The sequence below is a fragment of the Astyanax mexicanus genome, chromosome 21 (assembly GCF_023375975.1).
Source record: "Astyanax mexicanus isolate ESR-SI-001 chromosome 21, AstMex3_surface, whole genome shotgun sequence".
Classification (NCBI taxonomy): Eukaryota; Metazoa; Chordata; class Actinopteri; order Characiformes; family Acestrorhamphidae; genus Astyanax; species Astyanax mexicanus.
Window position 1 is genome coordinate 33,229,494 of NC_064428.1, and position 19,435 is coordinate 33,248,928.

Genomic DNA, 19,435 nt, shown 5'->3' on the forward strand with positions numbered 1-19,435 from the left:
TCTAAATGACAATTTTTTTTATTTGGAATTTGGGAGAAATGTTGTCTGTAGTTTATAGAATAAAATATAATAATGTTAATTTTACTCAAATATAAACCTTTAAATAGCAAAATCAGAAAAAAAAAACTGATTCAGTAACTGAAGTGGTCTCTTATTTTTTTCCAGATTGAGTATTTAATATTGTGTATTAAATCCTGAAGCCCATATTGACTGATACTATGTAATACTCTGTTTTGTAACACTTCTTCTACATGGTTCTGCTCTCTAAAGTCAGGCATGAAAATTAAAATCAGGCCTTTAGTTAAAGAGGTTCCCACGCTCCGGCTGAGCGCTGAGCTCCATTTGCCTAACGAGCGTCTTCCTCTTTCAATAGCTAACGAGTTCTCTTTTGCATGGCAGCGCTCATTACCTGCGCTACCTCCAGCGCTCGCTAACCCAGGTCAAGGGGACGACCCTTAGGCAGACCCAGAAGCCTCAGGGGTCAACAGGGGTCACGCTGGGGTCACACGCTCAGTGGGAACCACTTGTGAATGGAGAGTTTTAAACATGTTCACTCATTGAAGCCTGAATTGCTGAATCGTTAAGGGCCTCCATTCCTGAGACCTTAACGATTAGTGTAATTGTAAAGCTGCTTACTGCTTATACTAAAGCTTTCACAATATCACTGTGTTAAAGCAGCAGTCCTTAAGATTCAGTCTTTTAAACTTAAAGCAGCAGTAGTGTTCTTGTAGTTGGGAGGGGACAAAACATTAAAACGTCCCTGCAATGTATGTTAATATATTCATATTCATATTCTAAAAACACACAAAAGAAGGTGCGTGTGTTAGAAAGTACTTTTATTTACAGAGCGAATTTACAGTAAAGGATGTTGTGTTTTTGTGGAAATTGGTTTTCTCTCAATTTTAACTTTCACCACCTACCTAGTCTGTGTATACAGGAGTGTGATATCAACTCATAGGACTGTAAAGATTTATCTTAAATCATTAATCACTGGTTTGTGAATAGATTCACTCAGTGAGTCGACTCTACACTCAACCCTAAGCATCTGAACTCCACACAGATCACATGATCAGTGTTTAAATGTGTCCCAGCTTTTAAATGCCTTATTTTCAGGCTTTGATGGATGGATGGATAAATGGATGGCCTGATAGATAGACAGATAGATGGATGGGTGGATGGCCTGATAGATAGATAGATAGATAGATAGATAGATAGATAGATAGATAGATAGATAGATAGATGGATGGCATGATGGATGGATGAATGAGTGGATGGATGGATGGCCTAATAGATAGATGGATGGATGGATGGCCCAATAGATGGATGGATGAATGGGTGGATGGATGGATGGATGGATGGCCTAGTAGATGCATATTCTTACCAGAGAGGTCTCCAAATCCCCAAATCCAATATAGACTGTCACTTTAAGGAAACTATTTTTTGGAGTTGCTGACACGGATGTGCAAATGCACAGCTTGTTTAGTCCTTGTAGAAGCAAACATTCTGCCAATAGAATAGAACTCTCTGGAGCAGATAAACATACCATATTTTACGGACTGCGAGGCTGTTTTTTTGGTTTATTTACAGTAGGCTTAGATCTCCCATGTTTTAGCACAGTTAGCAGCAGTGCTAAGCGGTAGTAAATGCCGCCCGACAGCACTAAACTGAGGAACACTGAGTGTTCTGGTGTACCACATAGCTTGTTTTAGCACAGTAAATGTGCAGATTACAATGTGGTATACCAGCCTTTTAACAAAAAAATAACTAGCTCTGTGGTTAGCGGCTAATGCTAATGCTGCTGCACCTAGCCTTAGTGCTGGAGAAACTTCACTGAAAACTCACCCATATAATGCTCTACTTCAGCAGAGTGGCTTTACTGCTCCTCAATACCTGACTGGTAGAATTCATACATAAGGAGCACCGGATTATGAGGCGCACTGACTTTTTTTGATTTTTTTTTGTTTTGGTAGAATTAAAGCATTTTAAGTGCGGCTTATAGTCTGAAACATATGGTATATGAACATATTGGCACCATGATAATACCTTATGCCAGGTGTGGGTGGGCTACAAATGGTGAAAAGATTCTTATTTTTTACTGACAAATAAAGAAAATCATGTAATGGAACAAAGTGGTAATTAATTTTTTTTTTAATTGTATGAGAATTATGTGGTTTATTGATACATACTATCAAACCAAATCTTTAATATAACAGCTTTCTTTAGCAAATCTTTAATTGACAGCTATGCTGGAAGCATTAAAAGCATTACGAAGACATTTCCAAGTTTTCATGTCTGTGAGATTAGGCCTTCAGCTCTGCATTTATGCAAATCTAACACATCCCAAACAGACTTTGCTCAACAGCTCTAAGGCAGAAATTGGCTGATTTTCCCACAGTCTGGGTAGATGATGTTTGATTTGGCAACAGGAACTAAGTACAATTACTTTGTTACATTACTTAAGTAGAAATGTTGGTTATCTATTAGGGCTGGGGCGACGCATCGACATAATCGACGTCATCGATTACGAAAATACATCGATTTGCATAACGTGCGTCGGCGCGTCGTAAATATGATCAGAACTATGTTAATTAACACGGTAACATAGAAGCATAGAACTATTATTTAATTAAAATGATTTTTAAGAACAGCTAAACACAGTTCTGCAAGTCAAACGCGGAGGAGTTCACGTGCGAGAGAGAGAGAGAGAGAGAGAGAGAGAGAGAGACACACACACACAGAGAGAGAGAGAGAGAGAGAGAGAGAGACACAGAGAGAGAGAGAGAGAGAGAGAGAGAGAGAGAGATTCGCTTGTTCTGGTGAGAGCTCATATTCTAGTCCCATACATAATTCGGCAGCTCCCTCAGTGTTTTCTGCCGTATTTTGCGGCTAGCGCGAGCGCTTACAACTGACACCGCGCACCGCGAGGTGCCGCCGCGTTTGTGCCGAATCCGACTCTCTGCTGAATCTGACTCCCGCTTCGCGGACAGAATCGGCACAACACCCCCGCTGTAGAACTGCGGTAGTGAAAACAGCGCTTATAAATAAATTAGTTTAGTTTCACTTTCAGTTTTCGTTATTTATTTTTTTTTTTTACATAAAAATATAATTAAAAAACAGACGCCTACATCTCGGACTATTTTCTGGAGCCCGGGTCGGATTTCGGGTCGGACCTCGGGTCATGTCGGGTTCGGGCAGAGGAGAGCATGGACTCCGGAGAGCAATCTCCAGCTACAAAAAAACGCCAGCGGGCATCTAAAGTTTGGGAGCATTTCACGCAAAAGGGCAACAATGTGGTCCTCTGCCATATGTGCAAAAGGAGCACTTGAAGCGCACACATCCATGAGCACTATGTCAACAGGGTCACACAGTAAGTTACCGTTTACATCAGGGTCTCCGCGGGTGTCCTTAAAAAGACTTAAGGCTGTCTACCAAAGGTTTTAAACCTGCCACAGGCAGAATTTATACATTTTTGGTTTATATTTGTGCATGGCATTTCGCAGATTCCAGAAACAGTAGCATTATTCATAAGTTCAGGTGTTTAGCTAAGCTAGCTGCCTTAAGTTATTTTAGCTAGCGCCGTCGGCGTTGCGGTGTTACACCGTTTTCTGTCACCGTCGGAATTTTGTGACCAGTGCTCACGGTTATGAGCGTTCATTGGCAAAACGGAAGCTTTCTATACCTACACCTTACCCTCAGCCCTAAACTTAACCGTTTTGGCCAGTCGGGGTAAACATTAGAAACGAACACGTTTCGAATCGGCCAGTGCACCGGTCTGCTGAGAACTACTTGCCCGTGGTCACAAAATCTAGCGGTCACAGAAAACAGTGCAACACACGGTTGTGGTGTATGGGAGCTTACCATTTTTAGCGTTAAAGATCTAAACGTGTTGTACATGTAAGTGATTATAAGTGTGGGGTTTGGTTTAGTAGGCTTGTGTTGTTGTTGTTGTTATTATATATTAATATAGTAATTTATCGTTTGCTTTAAAACGTAAAATAATAATTATTTAAATATGTTTCTCAATAAATAGATTAGTCGACTAATCGAAAAAAATAATCGTTAGAATAATCGTTTAAAAAATAATTGTTAGGGACAGCCCTATTATCTATACTTTATCTATGACTTTACCGGAGTAATTATTGTTTAGAGGACTTTTTATTACTACTTCTTACATTTTTACACAATTTTTTAAAAATATCTACTACTTACATAAAAAAAAATAGCCTTGTTAATCCTTTTTCATTTCAATTTGAGAATCTGGCTTCTCATTGTTTAATTGGAGGAAAGCGCAGAGACTCGGTTCCGATACATTAGCTCACAGACGCAGCCTTGTGCATGCTGATCGACATCACCCTAGAAGTGATGAGGGGAAAGAGCAAGACCAATTGTGCTCTCAGGGCTTCGGCAGCTGATGGCAAGCTGCATGACTGGGATTCGAACTGTTAGAAATTCGGCTTTCAGGAATCAGGAGTCAGAATCAGGAATCAGGAGACAGTCTGACTGTTACTGTCTGTGACTCAACTAGACTGAGCTTGACTGAACTGACCAAGACTCAACTAGACTGAGCTACTAAGACATTTTAGCAGGACTTTACATACATGAGAAACTGCTTTGAACACAGCAGGGGGAGAAAGGGTAAGGGTTTATGGAGGAGTATGTGGGGGGTGTCATCATTGGGGGTGTCTCTATCAACTTATGTTAAACAAAGGAGAGATGTGGGAGATAAGGGTGAGGGGCAAAAGGTTAGGAGTGTATAGGGAAAAAGGGGGGTTAAGGAGTGAGACAGTTTAGAACCTAAGAAAACTTAATAAAAGTACAATTTGTTGTTGACAGAATCTCTCATTGCTCCCTCTGATTCTCCCAACATGGAGAATCACAAAACTATGTACAATAAATTGTCATATGTATAAACAATTAAAGAGCTGTAACTATACAACTGTAATTGTACCATAAATGTCAGAAAAGTTGATGTAACCAAGTATTGGAGCTGTTTATGGCTGTTACTTGGTCCCAAAAATGTTCCTGAAGAATAATGAAGAAAGTTTCAGTAGTTGTCCATGGTTTTCCAAGAGGCTTGCTCCCATGTGGTGATGTCTCCTCTTACATCACAACTTCAGCTTTTGAGCAGCCACATTGTGTGTGCGTGTGTGTGTGTGTATGTCCATGGCGATTGCTTCAATGTCAGTGAAAGGCAGGCCATCTGGGAAGTCCACTTTGAACCTCAGGTGTCTCTTTAATTGTTGAGGCTTGCGTCCGACACGTCACAAATTGTTCTCGCCATGCTGGATTGGCTGGAGCACTGTCTGGCTCCAACAGATCTGTAACAGAGGAAACACTGAGCAGTAAATTGTTCATTGATGTTGATTATGTCTTCTTTTTGTAGTTTATCTGCTTATCCCCACTGTCTGTCCCTCAGAAGAGGCTGCTATGATAATGTACAGTGTGTTGAAATCTTCATCCCAAAGGGTAACCCCCATGAAAATAGAAATCATGGTTCTTCCTCGGGACTCTGTACTATTACCCACCTCTTCTTTTACTGACCCTAGATCTCAGTTTTGGGGTACAAGCAGAAACTAACAAAACTCAATGAGACATTCTCATCTAAATAGATTGTTTCATGTTTCCTCACCATGACCCATTGACCAGAAATAACAAGACATTTGCTCTAATCTCGTTAGTTGTCAAGAGTTTTCATCTCACCACAGGTGAGGAAACTATTTGTATTACCCTACTGTGACCAAATTGTGCTTTTAAAGCTAGTGTTAGCTTCCCCTTTGATCCAGAAACCATATGGATCACTTTCAACATATCAATTCAGCCATACTCAGAGTTCCACAGATCAGGAACACAAACTACAGGTTGTAGCTGAAAAGAATATAAAACTTAAATTGTATAATTGATCGTATAGTGGTTTATTCAGTGTATAACAATTTTAAATTGATCGTATAGTGGTTCATTTTATCTAAATGCAATAACTACATCACCTAAAGTCTGCAAAAACTTCGTTTGGTGCATTATCTCTAAAATTGTGCAACACAACATAACTTAATCAGGACTGGTCTCAAGTCCCTTGCTAGTAAGAAAACAAAACAAAATAGTTAAAAGGTGCACTTAAATATATTATTAACATGCTACTTAGCTTATGGTAAGCTCAACCTGGATGGTAAATTCAACTTATGTTCATAAGAATCTTAAGATTCTGCTCTGAGATTTGAAACCATCAAAATCCAGTTCTTAAAAACAAAAAGCACAAATATGAGTTTAAGTAGCAGGACAAATTAACTTAAGCCAAAGCAGGAGAAACTGTTGAAATCCCTGTGACTCCCTGTAGAGCACTGAATATCAAAGATAACTGTCCTGTGACACCCTGTAAAGTCTTGATTATCAGAGGTATCTGTTCTTGTGAAATCCCAGATGGGCTTCCCTGTGAGAACCCACCAAAAGAATTTCCCATTGTGCTGTCTCTAGAACTAGCACCCATTTTGCATCTATCTGCCTGCTTTTTACGACAAACTCGAGAAAAGTGACCAATTCTATGGCAGTAGTGGCACTCTTTTTTCTGATTAGAGAATTGTTGATTGGAACCCAAGTTTGATTCATTCTCTGTGAGGATGTGTATGGATGCAGGAACATGGTTTGGTTCAAGATCCACATCCAAACGGTCCAGTTCATTCTTAAGATCAACCCACTTAGTATTCCTCCAGTTTGGAACAGCAGTCACCAGAGCTTGTCTAAGATCTGTTTGTAGTGACTCAACCAGCTGTCTAAAATGGGGACCATCAGTTGTATTGTTAATGTTATCAGCATTGTAATGGCTGATACCTGAATGACGCAGAAAAACTTTTTCAAACCTCTCACAGAAGTCTGCGGCAGACTCTCCATTTCTATGTCTGCAGTTGGTAATCTGCCCCCAATCAGTGGTTTTACGGCATTTGCATTTAATCCAGTCATCAAAAGCTTCCCACCCTTTGGCAAGGTTCTGGCCTTTGCCACCCAAAGCATTTGACACCTTTTTAGCAAGTTCTCTACCATCTGTGATGTTAAGAACTTGACTAGCAATGGCTACGGCGTCATTTGCATGTAGTGAGTACAAATTCCTTTTCTTATGCATAAGATCAATGAAGTCAAGCCCCATTTCCCTTGGATGTTTAAACTCTTTGGATATTGTGTCCAAAGTTGCTGCATCTAAAGGAATGTGCCCAATTTCTAGTCTGGTTTCACCACCTGCATTTCTCCTATTAAGTACCTCAGAGCATACAACAGTTACAGGTCTCATTTTAACACAGATTGGAAAGTGTGTTTTACCAGTAGCATGGTCAGAATCTTTATCTGATGACACAGATTCTGACCCATCAGAGAGGTCACTCTCAGACAATTCAGGATACAGCCTGACTGCTACTTGAGGATTTCCATCCTCTTTGTAACACGGCTGACCTGGAGTAGGGGCAACAGTCAGAGAACACTGAGGCCCTGACTTTGACTTAAGTTTGGCATGTTGCTGTTCAACTTCTGTCAATGTTTGCTGCAGTTGCTTGCATGTGCTCTGGGCATGTTTGGTAGCAGTTTTATGCCTTCTACACTCGCTAGTTAGCTCTAAGACCTTTCCTTCTGCTTCTTTTAACTTTTCATCCATAGATTTCAACTTGCATTCCCAGTAATGCTTAATAACAAAAAGACATTCCTTAACTGAGTTGTGCTTGAGGCTGTAACCTAAAGCTGTTTTACACTCAGCAAGAGTCCATTCTCTATCAGCAGAGAAACCTTTGGATGAAAAGTACTGAGTTAACTTTTGCTCACAAATATGTTTCTTCCCAATGTCACTGATTACACTTTCAAAATCAGAATCAGACCATTGTGGCATTTCAGTCCCTCCCTTAACTAAGGTGCTGCTTTTATAGTTAAGAGGTTTAGCAAGATTCTGAATGTTTTGGCCTTTAGCAGACATGGTGAGAAAACAAGAGAACAAAACCAAGCTTTCTGAAACAATAGCAAAACAAAGACACTACCGGCAGATACCAACAAACTGTTCTTCACAGAGGACTACAGCAGTAAGTTTCAACACTAACTAAGTAAAACGTTTCTCTTTGTTAGAGAGGATCCCAGTAACAAATCCTAAGTTTACAGTTGTAACAAAACAAAACGTCTCTCAGTTCAGAGAGGATAACAGTTACTAATTCTGATCTTCTAGCAGTAACAAACAAGACATCTCTCAGTTCAGAGAGGATAACAGTTACTAATTCTGATCTTCTAGCAGTAACAAACAAGCATCTCTCAGTTCAGAGAGGAAAACAGTTACTAATTCTGATCTTCTAGCAGTAACAAACAAGCATCTCTCAGTTCAGAGAGGAAAACAGTTACTAATTCTGATCTTCTAGCAGTAACAAACAAGCATCTCTCAGTTCAGAGAGGAAAACAGTTACTAATTCTGATCTTCTAGCAGTAACAAACGAGCATCTCTCAGTTCAGAGAGGATAACAGTTACTAATTCTGATCTTCTAGCAGTAACAAACAAGCATCTCTCACTTCAGAGAGGAAAACAGTTACTAATTCTGATCTAGCAGTAACAAACAAGCATCTCTCACTTCAGAGAGGATAACATTTACTGACTCCTATTTTATCCAGCCAAAATGTCTCTTCAGTTCGAAATGGCGTTTACTCACCAAGTAGGTTTTAGTAGCCATCCGGGTCACGGCACCAAGTTGTTAGAAATTCGGCTTTCAGGAATCAGGAGTCAGAATCAGGAATCAGGAGACAGTCTGACTGTTACTGTCTGTGACTCAACTAGACTGAGCTTGACTGAACTGACCAAGACTCAACTAGACTGAGCTACTAAGACATTTTAGCAGGACTTTACATACATGAGAAACTGCTTTGAACACAGCAGGGGGAGAAAGGGTAAGGGTTTATGGAGGAGTATGTGGGGGGTGTCATCATTGGGGGTGTCTCTATCAACTTATGTTAAACAAAGGAGAGATGTGGGAGATAAGGGTGAGGGGCAAAAGGTTAGGAGTGTATAGGGAAAAAGGGGGGTTAAGGAGTGAGACAGTTTAGAACCTAAGAAAACTTAATAAAAGTACAATTTGTTGTTGACAGAATCTCTCAGAACCAAACTTTAGACTGCTGGACCACTTGAAGCCCCATTTATACTAAAATAACCTAGAGTGTTTTGTCATATTGCCGAGAATATTGCCTTCACAAGGTACACTGATATATCATGATATTATTATAGGGTCATATTGGATATCTGTTTTTATTTCCTGTCTGTATTGTTGTATTGTTCCTCTCTCACCTCTTTGTTCTCGGCTCCTCTCCGCAGTGATAGTTATATAGTGCGAGTGAAGGCCGTGGTGATGACGAGGGACGACTCCAGCGGCGGGTGGTTGGCTCAGGAGGGCGGAGGGCTCAGCCGGGTCGGAGTGTGTCGAGTGAATCCGGCTGATCTGGAGCTCATCGGGCGAAACGGCTTCCTCATCTACGGAGAGAGACTCAGAGACAAGCAGGTGAGTGAGAGCTCGCGATGCTTGTGGTGAGAAACTGAACTGGTCTCAAATACACACTGAAAAAAAATGATGAGTAAAATTTACTTAAAAAAAAGTTTAGCAACTTTCTGCATTTGCTTTTTTTTTAAGTGAATATAGGTTCAGATAAATTTAAGTAACTTTAACTCAGTTTCAAGACTTAAATGTTACAAAGAGTAAATAAGTGAACTGAACTTCAGTCAATCCTTTCTTTTAGTAAACTTTACTTCATTTATTTTTACTGAATCAATCCTTTCTTTTAGTAAACTTTACTTCATTTATTTTTACTGAATCAATCCTTTCTTTTAGTAAACGTTACTGAATCAATCCTTTCTTTTAGTAAACTTTACTTAATTTCTGTTTACAATATTAATTACCTAATTACAATTACTTAATGTATACAAAATTACTTAGATAATGTATGATACATAATATATTATAATTCCTGAATTTAATAATTTTAGTTAAAACACACATTCAAATATTTACATAATCTCAAAGATTTATTTTGTAAACAGAACAAGTCTCACTGTCTCAACACATGGATGGCATGTAATACATTCTTGGATTAGTATACTATAAAGAATGTAATTAGGTAATATTGTATAAATGAAGTAATTGTTATTAGGTAATACTGTATAAATTAAGTAATTGTAATTAGGTAATACTGTATGCAGAAATGAAGTAAAGTTTACTAAAAGAAAGGATTGACTGAAGTTCAGTTCACTTATTTACTCTGTGTAACATTTAAGTCTTGAAACCGAGTTAAAGTTACTTACATTTATCTGAAATTAAATTTACTTCTTTAAAAAAAGCAAATGCAGAAAGTTGCGAAACTTTTTTTAAGTAAATTTTCTCATCATTTTTTCAGTGTACTTCTTTTTAATTTAGCTAAACTGCTAATTGGGCGCAGTTTAATCTGAAATTTTAGCCAGATAATATACTGTATTGAACAAACACAGTCTCTGCTGCTGCTCCATGCTGTTTACACACGATGAGTATGGTATGTGCAGCGTTCACTGCTTGCATCCCATTGGAAACACTGTGTTTGAAAGCCCAATCTTTTAGCAGAAACTTTTAATCATCTGAATGTATAATAGTGCCTATTATTATTATTAATAGATATTTCTATTAAATTCTAATGAATGGTATCAGTGTCCTGGCACAGCCATCCCTGCAACCTTTTAATATATTCATTGTAAAAATAAAATTGCACAGTTGTCTGGTAGGTTTGTTAGATGTAACTGCTCTACATTTTGACAGTATTTTATAATAAAATAAAAACAAAATTTCACACATGAAATAATTTACATTTTAATCTGCATTAATTCAATAATGTGAGTGTATAACTGTGCATCTCACCTTTTGTGTGCAGGTGATCCTGAAGTGCTTCCTGAAGAGGGACCTGGTCTACACTAAGGCCACGCCCACTTTCCACCACTGGCGCGTGGACAACAAGAAGTGTGGGCTGACCTTCCAGAGTCCGGCGGACGCCCGGGCCTTCGACCGAGGGGTCAGGAAGGCCATCGAGGACCTGACTGATGGTGAGCGAATGAGCTAAAATTACTATCTTTTGAACATGACTTTTGACATGTCCTATAGAAAGAACGCTAAAAGATGCCGCACTGAACTGTGGGATATGCGTGTGTGTGGGGTCTCCTGCACTGAATGTAAAATGTATTTCCCGTTACGATTATTACCACCCTCAGTGGACAGCACACAGAAATACAGAGAGTGCCACAAGATCTCGCAAGATTAAAACGGCACGATATTTCTCATCCTCAGGTGTTAAATGTGTCCTGTGAGACGTATATGCAGGTAACCAAAACAAATGTTTAAACATTTTGGCGGCCAACAGGTTGCCAGGTCTGTATAGAACCCTCAAGGGGGTTTAATAATTGAATACAGAACATTTACTGGCGGGAAATCTGACAGATAGTTCTGTAGAGACTCATGTGAGAGAAGTTGTTTGGTTTATGGTAAAAGCAGCTTCAGTACTTTCATACTACTCTGTATTTTACTGCATATGATGAATCATACATAATTCATAATCAGAGACTACTTACAAAATAAAAAAATAGTTTAATGAGTTTTTTGAGTCAGATTACTATTTTTACTATTTTTAATCATATATTTTAACTTTTCGATGTGAGACCTATATGCAGGTAACCAAAACAAATGTTTAAACATTTGGTGGCAAACAGGTTGCCAGGTCTGTATAGAACCCTCAAGGGGGATTAGTAGTTGAATACAGAACACTTACTGGTTTGAATTCTGACATACAGTTCTGTAGAGACTGATGTGAGAGAATATAACTGCGCACTCTCTCCGCTTTTAGACTCTTTGGCCCGTTTTCCTGCGCTATAACTGCGCACTCTTTCCGCTTTTAGACTCTTTGGCCCGTTTTTCTGCGCTATAACTGCGCACCCTCTCCGGTTTTAGACTCTTTGGCCCGTTTTCCTGCGCTACAACTGAGCACTCTCTCCGCTTTTAGACTCTTTGGCCCGTTTTCCTGCGCTACAACTGAGCACTCTCTCCGCTTTTAGACTCTTTGGCCCGTTTTTCTGCGCTCTCTCTCCGCTTTTAGACTCTTTGGCCCGTTTTCCTGCGCTATATCTGCGCACTCTCTCTGCTTTTAGACTCTTTGGCCCGCGCTACAACTTCAATCTTGCCGTTTTTAGACTCTTTGGCCCGTTTCTGACACCTAGCGTTCAAACTTTGAATCTCACATTATAAAAACCTGCTTAACAGCGGGCCCACTTTCATTCTATTTCTAAAATACCTCGAGGGCCGCTCCAAAAAAGGAAACGGGTCGCAAATGGCCCGCGGGCCGTAGTTTGGACACCCATGGACTACTTACAACAAAAAAAAATAATAATAAGTTTAATGAGTTTTGTGAGTCAGATAAAATATATTTTTTACTACATTTTGAAGTGTTTACACATTGCTGTGTGGATTTAATTGCAATCTGCAACATGAGCATTACTGAGGTCAGGATGTTGGATCATCAATCATTCCTCCTGAACTCATCCCAAAAGTATATCATCCTGAAGGCAACAAGCTATTGTATCTCGCTTCCCTTTATTTATCATACGTCACTCAGCTGACAGATACACTGCAAAAAACTAAATCTTAGCAAGTGAAATTTTCTAAATTTAAGGCTATAAATCTTATTTTCTTCTCTGATAAGACTTTTTGTCTTGCTAAGCATGGTGTGTAAGTGTTAGATTATTTTGCTTATTTTTAGGGATAATTATCTTAATCATTCTTACTTAGAATTTGTACCTTATTTTAAGTGATTTGAACTCAAAATAAGCACAATCAAGCAGCAATCAAGCTATTCTGATTCTTGTGTCCAAAAACTTTTTTTGGCTTCATTTAGGTGTTTCTTCACTCATTTTGAGACTTTGCCATTGCGTTTTGTAATAAATCTTACTAAGAAAATTTAGCTTACCCCATTGGCAGATTTTTTGCCTAATGTACGTATATTTGTCTCAATTTGCATATATTTCGTCTAGTTTTTGCCAATGGATTTTTTTGCAGTGTAGACTCCGCCCACACCTTTTAAAACCCCACCCACTGCTAGAAAAATAGCATCTCCCATTAAAACTACTGTAACTATGGATGTATAAACTTACATTGCACATTACTGCTCTTGTTCATTAAGTGTTTAATAAATAATGTAAGTCATATTTTATGATACTAGTGCATCTTTTAAAAAAATTGTATTATCGCTTAAAAAAGTTACTTTATTTTAGTAATTCAGTTCAAAATGTGAAACATGTGTTATAAAGGTGTAATAAAGGCTGTATTTGGTCTCTGCAGGTTCCACCACGTCCTCGTCCACTCTGCAGAATGAGACGGAGCTGGGAGACGACGACGTCTTCACAGTAAGAAACACTCTCTCTCTCTCTCTCTCTCTCACACACACACATTTATTCATTCATTCATTCCCATATAGATTAAACCCAGGAACACACACACACACACACACATCAGAAATAAAGAGCGAGAGAGAGAGAGCGAGAGAGAAAGAGAGGATGAAGAGACATTACAGGAAGGCAGAGATAGACAGAGGGAAAGAAAATGAGAAGACAGAGATAGAAAACTGAGAGGAGAGAGACATAAAGCATAAACATAACGTACAGGAAGGGAGACACCAAATAGACAAAAGAGAGACAGACACAAAAAAAGAGAAAGAAAGAAAAATAATGACAAAGAGAAAACAGAAAGAGAGCAGAGAGAGAGAGAATGGATATAGAGAGAGAAAGGGATAATGAGAGGAGAAAGAAAAGAGAAAAAGAAAGAATAGAGATAGAGATTGAAAATAAAGCTAGTGAGAGAAAGTGTGTGTGAGAGAGAGATATAAGAAAGAAAAGAGACGAAAAAAAATAAACAGGGATGGAGACAGCAAATAGAGATAGTGAGAAAAAGAGAGAGAAAGAAAAAGAAAAAAATGAGAAAGGGAGAAAAGAAAAAGAGAGCAGAGAGAGAGAACAGAGGGAGAAAGATAGAAATGGAGAGAGGAGAGAGAAAAAAGAGAAAAAGAAAGATAGAATATATACAGGAAGGGATACATAGCGAATAGAGATAGTGAAAGAAAGTGAAAGAGAAAAATAAAGAACAATAAAAAAGAGAGAACAGAGAGAGAAATGGAGAGAGAGAGAGAGAAAGTGATTGAGAGAAAATAGAAAAAAGAGGCAGAAAAAGAAAGATAGAATACACAGGGAGGGATACATAGCGAATAGACAAAGAAAAGAAAAAAGAGAGACATACAAAGAGAGAGAAAGAAAAATATAGAGAGAAAGAGAAAAAAGAAAGAGAAAGAGAGAACACAGAGAAAGGGAGAGATAAGCAGAAAGCAGAGATAGAAATGAAATGAATGAGAAATATACAAATAAAGAGAGAAAGAGAAAAAGAGAGAGAATGAAAGAAAAAGAGGTATAGAAGTCTGTGTGTGTGTGTGTGTGTGTGTGTGTGTGTGTGTGAGAGCTGGATGGTTTTAGTAAGTGTAGCAGTTGTCAGCTCTGGGTCTGTCTGGTCTGAAGGGTAAAATGATAATTAGCACGGCCACAAATACACCTCCGTCCAGACACTGCACACACACACACACACACACAGTGACACACTTATACATGCACATACATTCAGCATCCAGGCTCATCTGACTCATCACTGACCACACAGTGACCAGTCTGTAATTACACGCTGTCTGCAGCCCCTCATTCACCCCCCTCCCACACACACACACACACACACACACACACACAGACGCTAATACGCTAACTCGCAAATAGGCTAATACACACCGCTTCCTGTGGGTGCAGTTCTGCACAGTTCAGCCACAGCAGCTGCTTTAAAACGTAGGACAACCACATTCAAACCAACAGTGTCCAAAAGTTTGCGGACACTAGGGGTGGGCGATATGGCTCTAAAATAATATCACGATATTTCAGGGTATTTTTGCGATAACGATATACTTGGCGATATAGGAAAACTAAAATAATTAATTTCAGGAATATAGTATAAGAGTATAACAGAATAATCATAATGTGGCAAAATAAATAATATAGCATAAAATAATATAATGCAGCAAAAAATATTGCAGAATATTTAGTGCATGCATATAAACTGCAAACTAAAACAATTATACAATAAATACACCTAAAGCTTCACAGTAAATAATAGACTACTTTTAAGACAGAACAGCCCTATTATCACGATATGGATTTTTAATATCATGATATTTCTGTGTCACAATATATTGTGTACCATATAATATTGCCCACCCCTAGTGGACACCCCATCCTGTGAATGAATGTGAAAGCCCCCCAGCAATCAACACAATCAAATCCTCACAGCAAAATGTAGTATAAAGCCATCAAAGTCAGTGCAGTTTTTACCCGGAAAATCTTACAGCACTTCATGCTTCTTCCCTCTGCTACTGACAACTTTTATGGAGATGTGGATTTCATTTTCCAGCAGGACTTGGTACACTGCCCACACTGACAAAAGTACCAATTGGTCTTATATAATATTCTAATTTTCTGAGACACTGATTTTTGGGCTTTCATTGGCTGTTAGCCATAATCATCAACAATAAAAAAAAATAGATCACTCTGTGTGTAATACATCTATATAATATATGAGTTTCACATTTTAAGCTGAATTACTCAAATAAAGTAACTTTTCAATGATATTCTAATTTCATGAGATGCATTAGTATCATATAAAATATGACTTTGTTCCTTATTTATTAAACACTATTAATAAATAAGAGTAGTAATATGCAATGCTTAAAATTTATACATCCATAATTACAGTAGTTTTATCGTGAGGTACTTTTGTGTATGAGTTTAGGAGGAGAGATTATGCAACCGTGGCTAGCGCTAGTGGTTAGCTGCTAATGCTAATGCTGCTGAACCTATCCTTAGGAAAGTGGAAATTTGAAAATCTAAGCTTATTGTAAATAAACAGAAGCGCTTTACTCACCCAAATAAACAGTTTTTCAGGAGAGGAATCTGTGTAGATTCACATCCAGTGCTTGTTTAAATTTTTAAGAATTACAGTTTTGTTTACTTAGCTTAGCTTTACTTAACTTAGTTATCCTCCACCACCCCTGTTCCTTACTAGTGATGCTTAATACGCCTTATAATGTATAAAAATAGACCAGAAAATAGCCGTTTATTGATAGCGTGCTTTATAATCCGGCATGCCTTACAGTACAAAAAATACGATGAATTCTTAAATAAAAAAATGAACAGGCATACCAATACTTACACTAATTAAACCACATATGGGACCTTTAATATGTGTGTGTGTGTGTGTTTGGGATTGCAGCCTCTTCATGGGAAATCACACAGCTAATACTGGCCTGGAACTGTGTTTGGAGTCAACATACACACACACACACACACACACACTCTGTCAGAAAGTCCGGTTGTTATTATTGGCAGGATAGCTCTCCCAGTAGGACTCTCGAAGCAGATACAGGCTTAAAATACACACACACACACACACACACACACACACACAATGCTGGCTCTAAACCCAGACCCGAGACGACAGGAAGCACTGCAAGAACATGATATCTCCAGTGCTGGAGGTCAAAGGTCACGGCTAATTGTGAAGACCGTGGTGTCCGGTGGTCTTTATTTACTCACAACACCCACCCCGGCCGCCACTCTAGCGGGTCAAAGGTCAAGAGCGTTGACGAGGCTGTCGTGCCAAAAGTCGTGGGACCAGTATGCGAGGGTGTTTTTTTTACACCAGCACTATTTGGTTCGGTTAAAACTGACTCTGGTTGGTTTGTACCCTTAGTCCGGTTTGATGAGCAGGTGTGAAAACAGTAATCACACTCGAGTACGGTTCAAAACTGGATCAAAAAGTGAACTCTGGAGCGGTTCGCTTGTGGTGAGAACGTGATCCGGCCTAGATCTGACCCAGCGATCAAATATACTCCTTTTATTTGAGCTAAACTGCTGATAAGGTGCAGTTTAATCTGATATATATTAGCCCGATAACGCTAATTACCACAGCTATAAACAAACGCTGTCTCTGCTGCTGCTCCATGCTGTTTACACACTGTGCGCAGTATGTGCAGCGTTCACTGCTTGCAGCCGCATGACATTTACTACTTTCCATTAAAAACACTGTGTTTAAAAGCACAGCGGCTCATTTTCAGTGTTCTGTGTTAAAGCAGCTTCACACTGCTATAGATCTTCTCACTATATTTACTTTCTCTTCAGCTCTGACCAATCAGAGGAGTCGATGTGCTCGCGTGGTTTATTGGTGCACATTTTGCTGCGTTTAGGTTTATGCCTGTGTGAAACCAAACCAAACAGAGGAAGAAACGCTTCAAATAAACTCATCAAACTCATCAACTGATCCGAATCATAGAAACCAACTACAGGTGGCAGCTTGGGAATGGTCACACCTGTATATGCTGCGAGGCGCTATCTTGTGAGTGAGGCTATGTGAATTATGGGAGTTAGAGCAGGGTATGACAGTGGGTGCAGTAAGTACAATTTGATTGGCAAAGAATCTCAAATTCATAGTTTCATAGTACGTCAATATATCACAATATATCATATGGTAACCCCTGTATACATTCCTGTGTATCTCTGATGAGCTGGTTCCCTGACCTGAGGCACTATGGAAATAAAAATAAGGTTTAATAAAAGAAAGATGGATATTATCTTATTTTTCATAATTTCCTCTGTTTTCTCGTTTTGTCCATCAGACGGCGACAGACAGCTCGTCTAACTCGTCCCAGAAGAGGGAGCCCTCCATGCAGACGCTCGCACCAATCAGCTTCTGCGAGCCACGCCGACACCACCACTGCATTCTGGGACATCTGTACGAGCCACACCGCCACTCCGACCATTACTTTCTGGACCAGGTCAGTACAGGTTCAGTGTGTCTGCATCTGTATGAAAATATAATAAAACTGAATTGTGTGGATTCTATTTTATTCTATTTTCACCTATTGCACTTTTACTACTGCATTTTTTCCATTTTGCTATATCTAGTTTTATTCTCATCTCTTTCTACTGTTTTAAACATGACAGTTCTATCCTACTTTAGTACAACTCTAGTATACATTTCTATTAATCCACTATAAGGGGCACTTAAAATCCTTTAATTTGAACTCGGTTTAAGTTAGTGCTGGACGATATGGCCAAAATTTATATCACGATATATTCCTTAAATTTCGGTCGATACGATATAATTTCGATATCGATAAATACTTTGAAGGCCTCAGAAAAAGAATCCCTGCAATCTCTGCAGCTTGCACTGCAAATTTAAATTATTATTTAACTGTGTATTTGCACTTTTTGTATCAATCTATCTAATGGAAATCTGTACCTACTACTGTATGAAAATGTTTTTTAAGTCTTTGAAACCTCCTTTCACAAAAACTTTAATACTTTAGAAATAAAAGTAGTCAAAATAAATCAATGCTCAATTTTATTTGCATATAGCAAAATAATAACATGACATCCCTGTCAAACATAAGCCTATATAACTATTACAAATAAAAATAACTTTAAATGACAACAGAGGCAGAGCTTCTTATTCATTGTAAACAAATTTAACAGATTAAAACAAAAGTGTTTTAACTAGGATATATAATACAAGAAGCCTTTATATACATAAAAGCAACAAGATTTTCCTGTCAAATAAACAAACCTATAGGATTTTTCAACTATAAATAACTTAGTGACAACATAATCTATTAAAGTGCTTCAGCCAGAATACAAGAGGTATTCAACATGATATCAACGGCAAATAAACAAACCTAAAGGATTCATAAACTTTAAATAACTTAGTTTCAACATAATCTATTAAAGTGCTTCAGTCAGTATAAGGAAAATATTGTATGTAGTGAAGATGCTTGAGGTGGTGGAACAGATTAGATGTATTAACGTTACGCTGCTTGTCGGCTCCACTCACCGGCACAATTTGCAGCAAAGCGGCAAGCGAGCGGACCCGAGGCTGGGCGAGCGGACCCGCGGCTGGGCGAGCGGAGCCGCGGATGAGCGAGCGGAGGCGCGGATGAGCGAGCGGACCCGCGGCTGGGCCAGCGGAGCCGTGGATGAGCGAGCGGACGAGCGAGCGGAGCCGCGGATGAGCGAGCGAAACAGCGGCTGACCGAACCGAGTCTACCCTAGCCTTGGATCCGCTCGTCCCGGCTCCGTTTCGAGACATTTTAGATGCGTAGCGGAGCGGACCTGAACCTAGCCTAGCCTAGCCTAGCCATTTTAACCTAGCCTAGCCTAGCCTATCTGGCTACGTGCCTGTGTGATTGCGTCATCACGCACTGAGGTAGCACAGCTATGGGGGCTGAATGTGTTTGGCTCTGCGGCGAGCTGACGCCAGTAAAAAACGCCTGTCCGTGACAGATTCAGTACATA

The 19,435-nt window shown here is 39.1% G+C and overlaps 1 protein-coding gene across 1 annotated transcript in view; it reads left to right on the plus strand.

Annotated features, from left to right (window-relative positions):
• spred2a (sprouty related EVH1 domain containing 2a) overlaps nt 1-19,435 on the plus strand; it is a 41,148-nt gene that overhangs the window by 14,888 nt on the left and 6,825 nt on the right. Inside the window, exons 2-5 of the mRNA XM_022674566.2 lie at nt 9,317-9,500; nt 10,894-11,062; nt 13,344-13,408; nt 17,761-17,919. Coding sequence (XP_022530287.2) covers nt 9,317-9,500; nt 10,894-11,062; nt 13,344-13,408; nt 17,761-17,919 — 577 coding nt within the window. The remainder of the gene's footprint in view (nt 1-9,316; nt 9,501-10,893; nt 11,063-13,343; nt 13,409-17,760; nt 17,920-19,435) is intronic.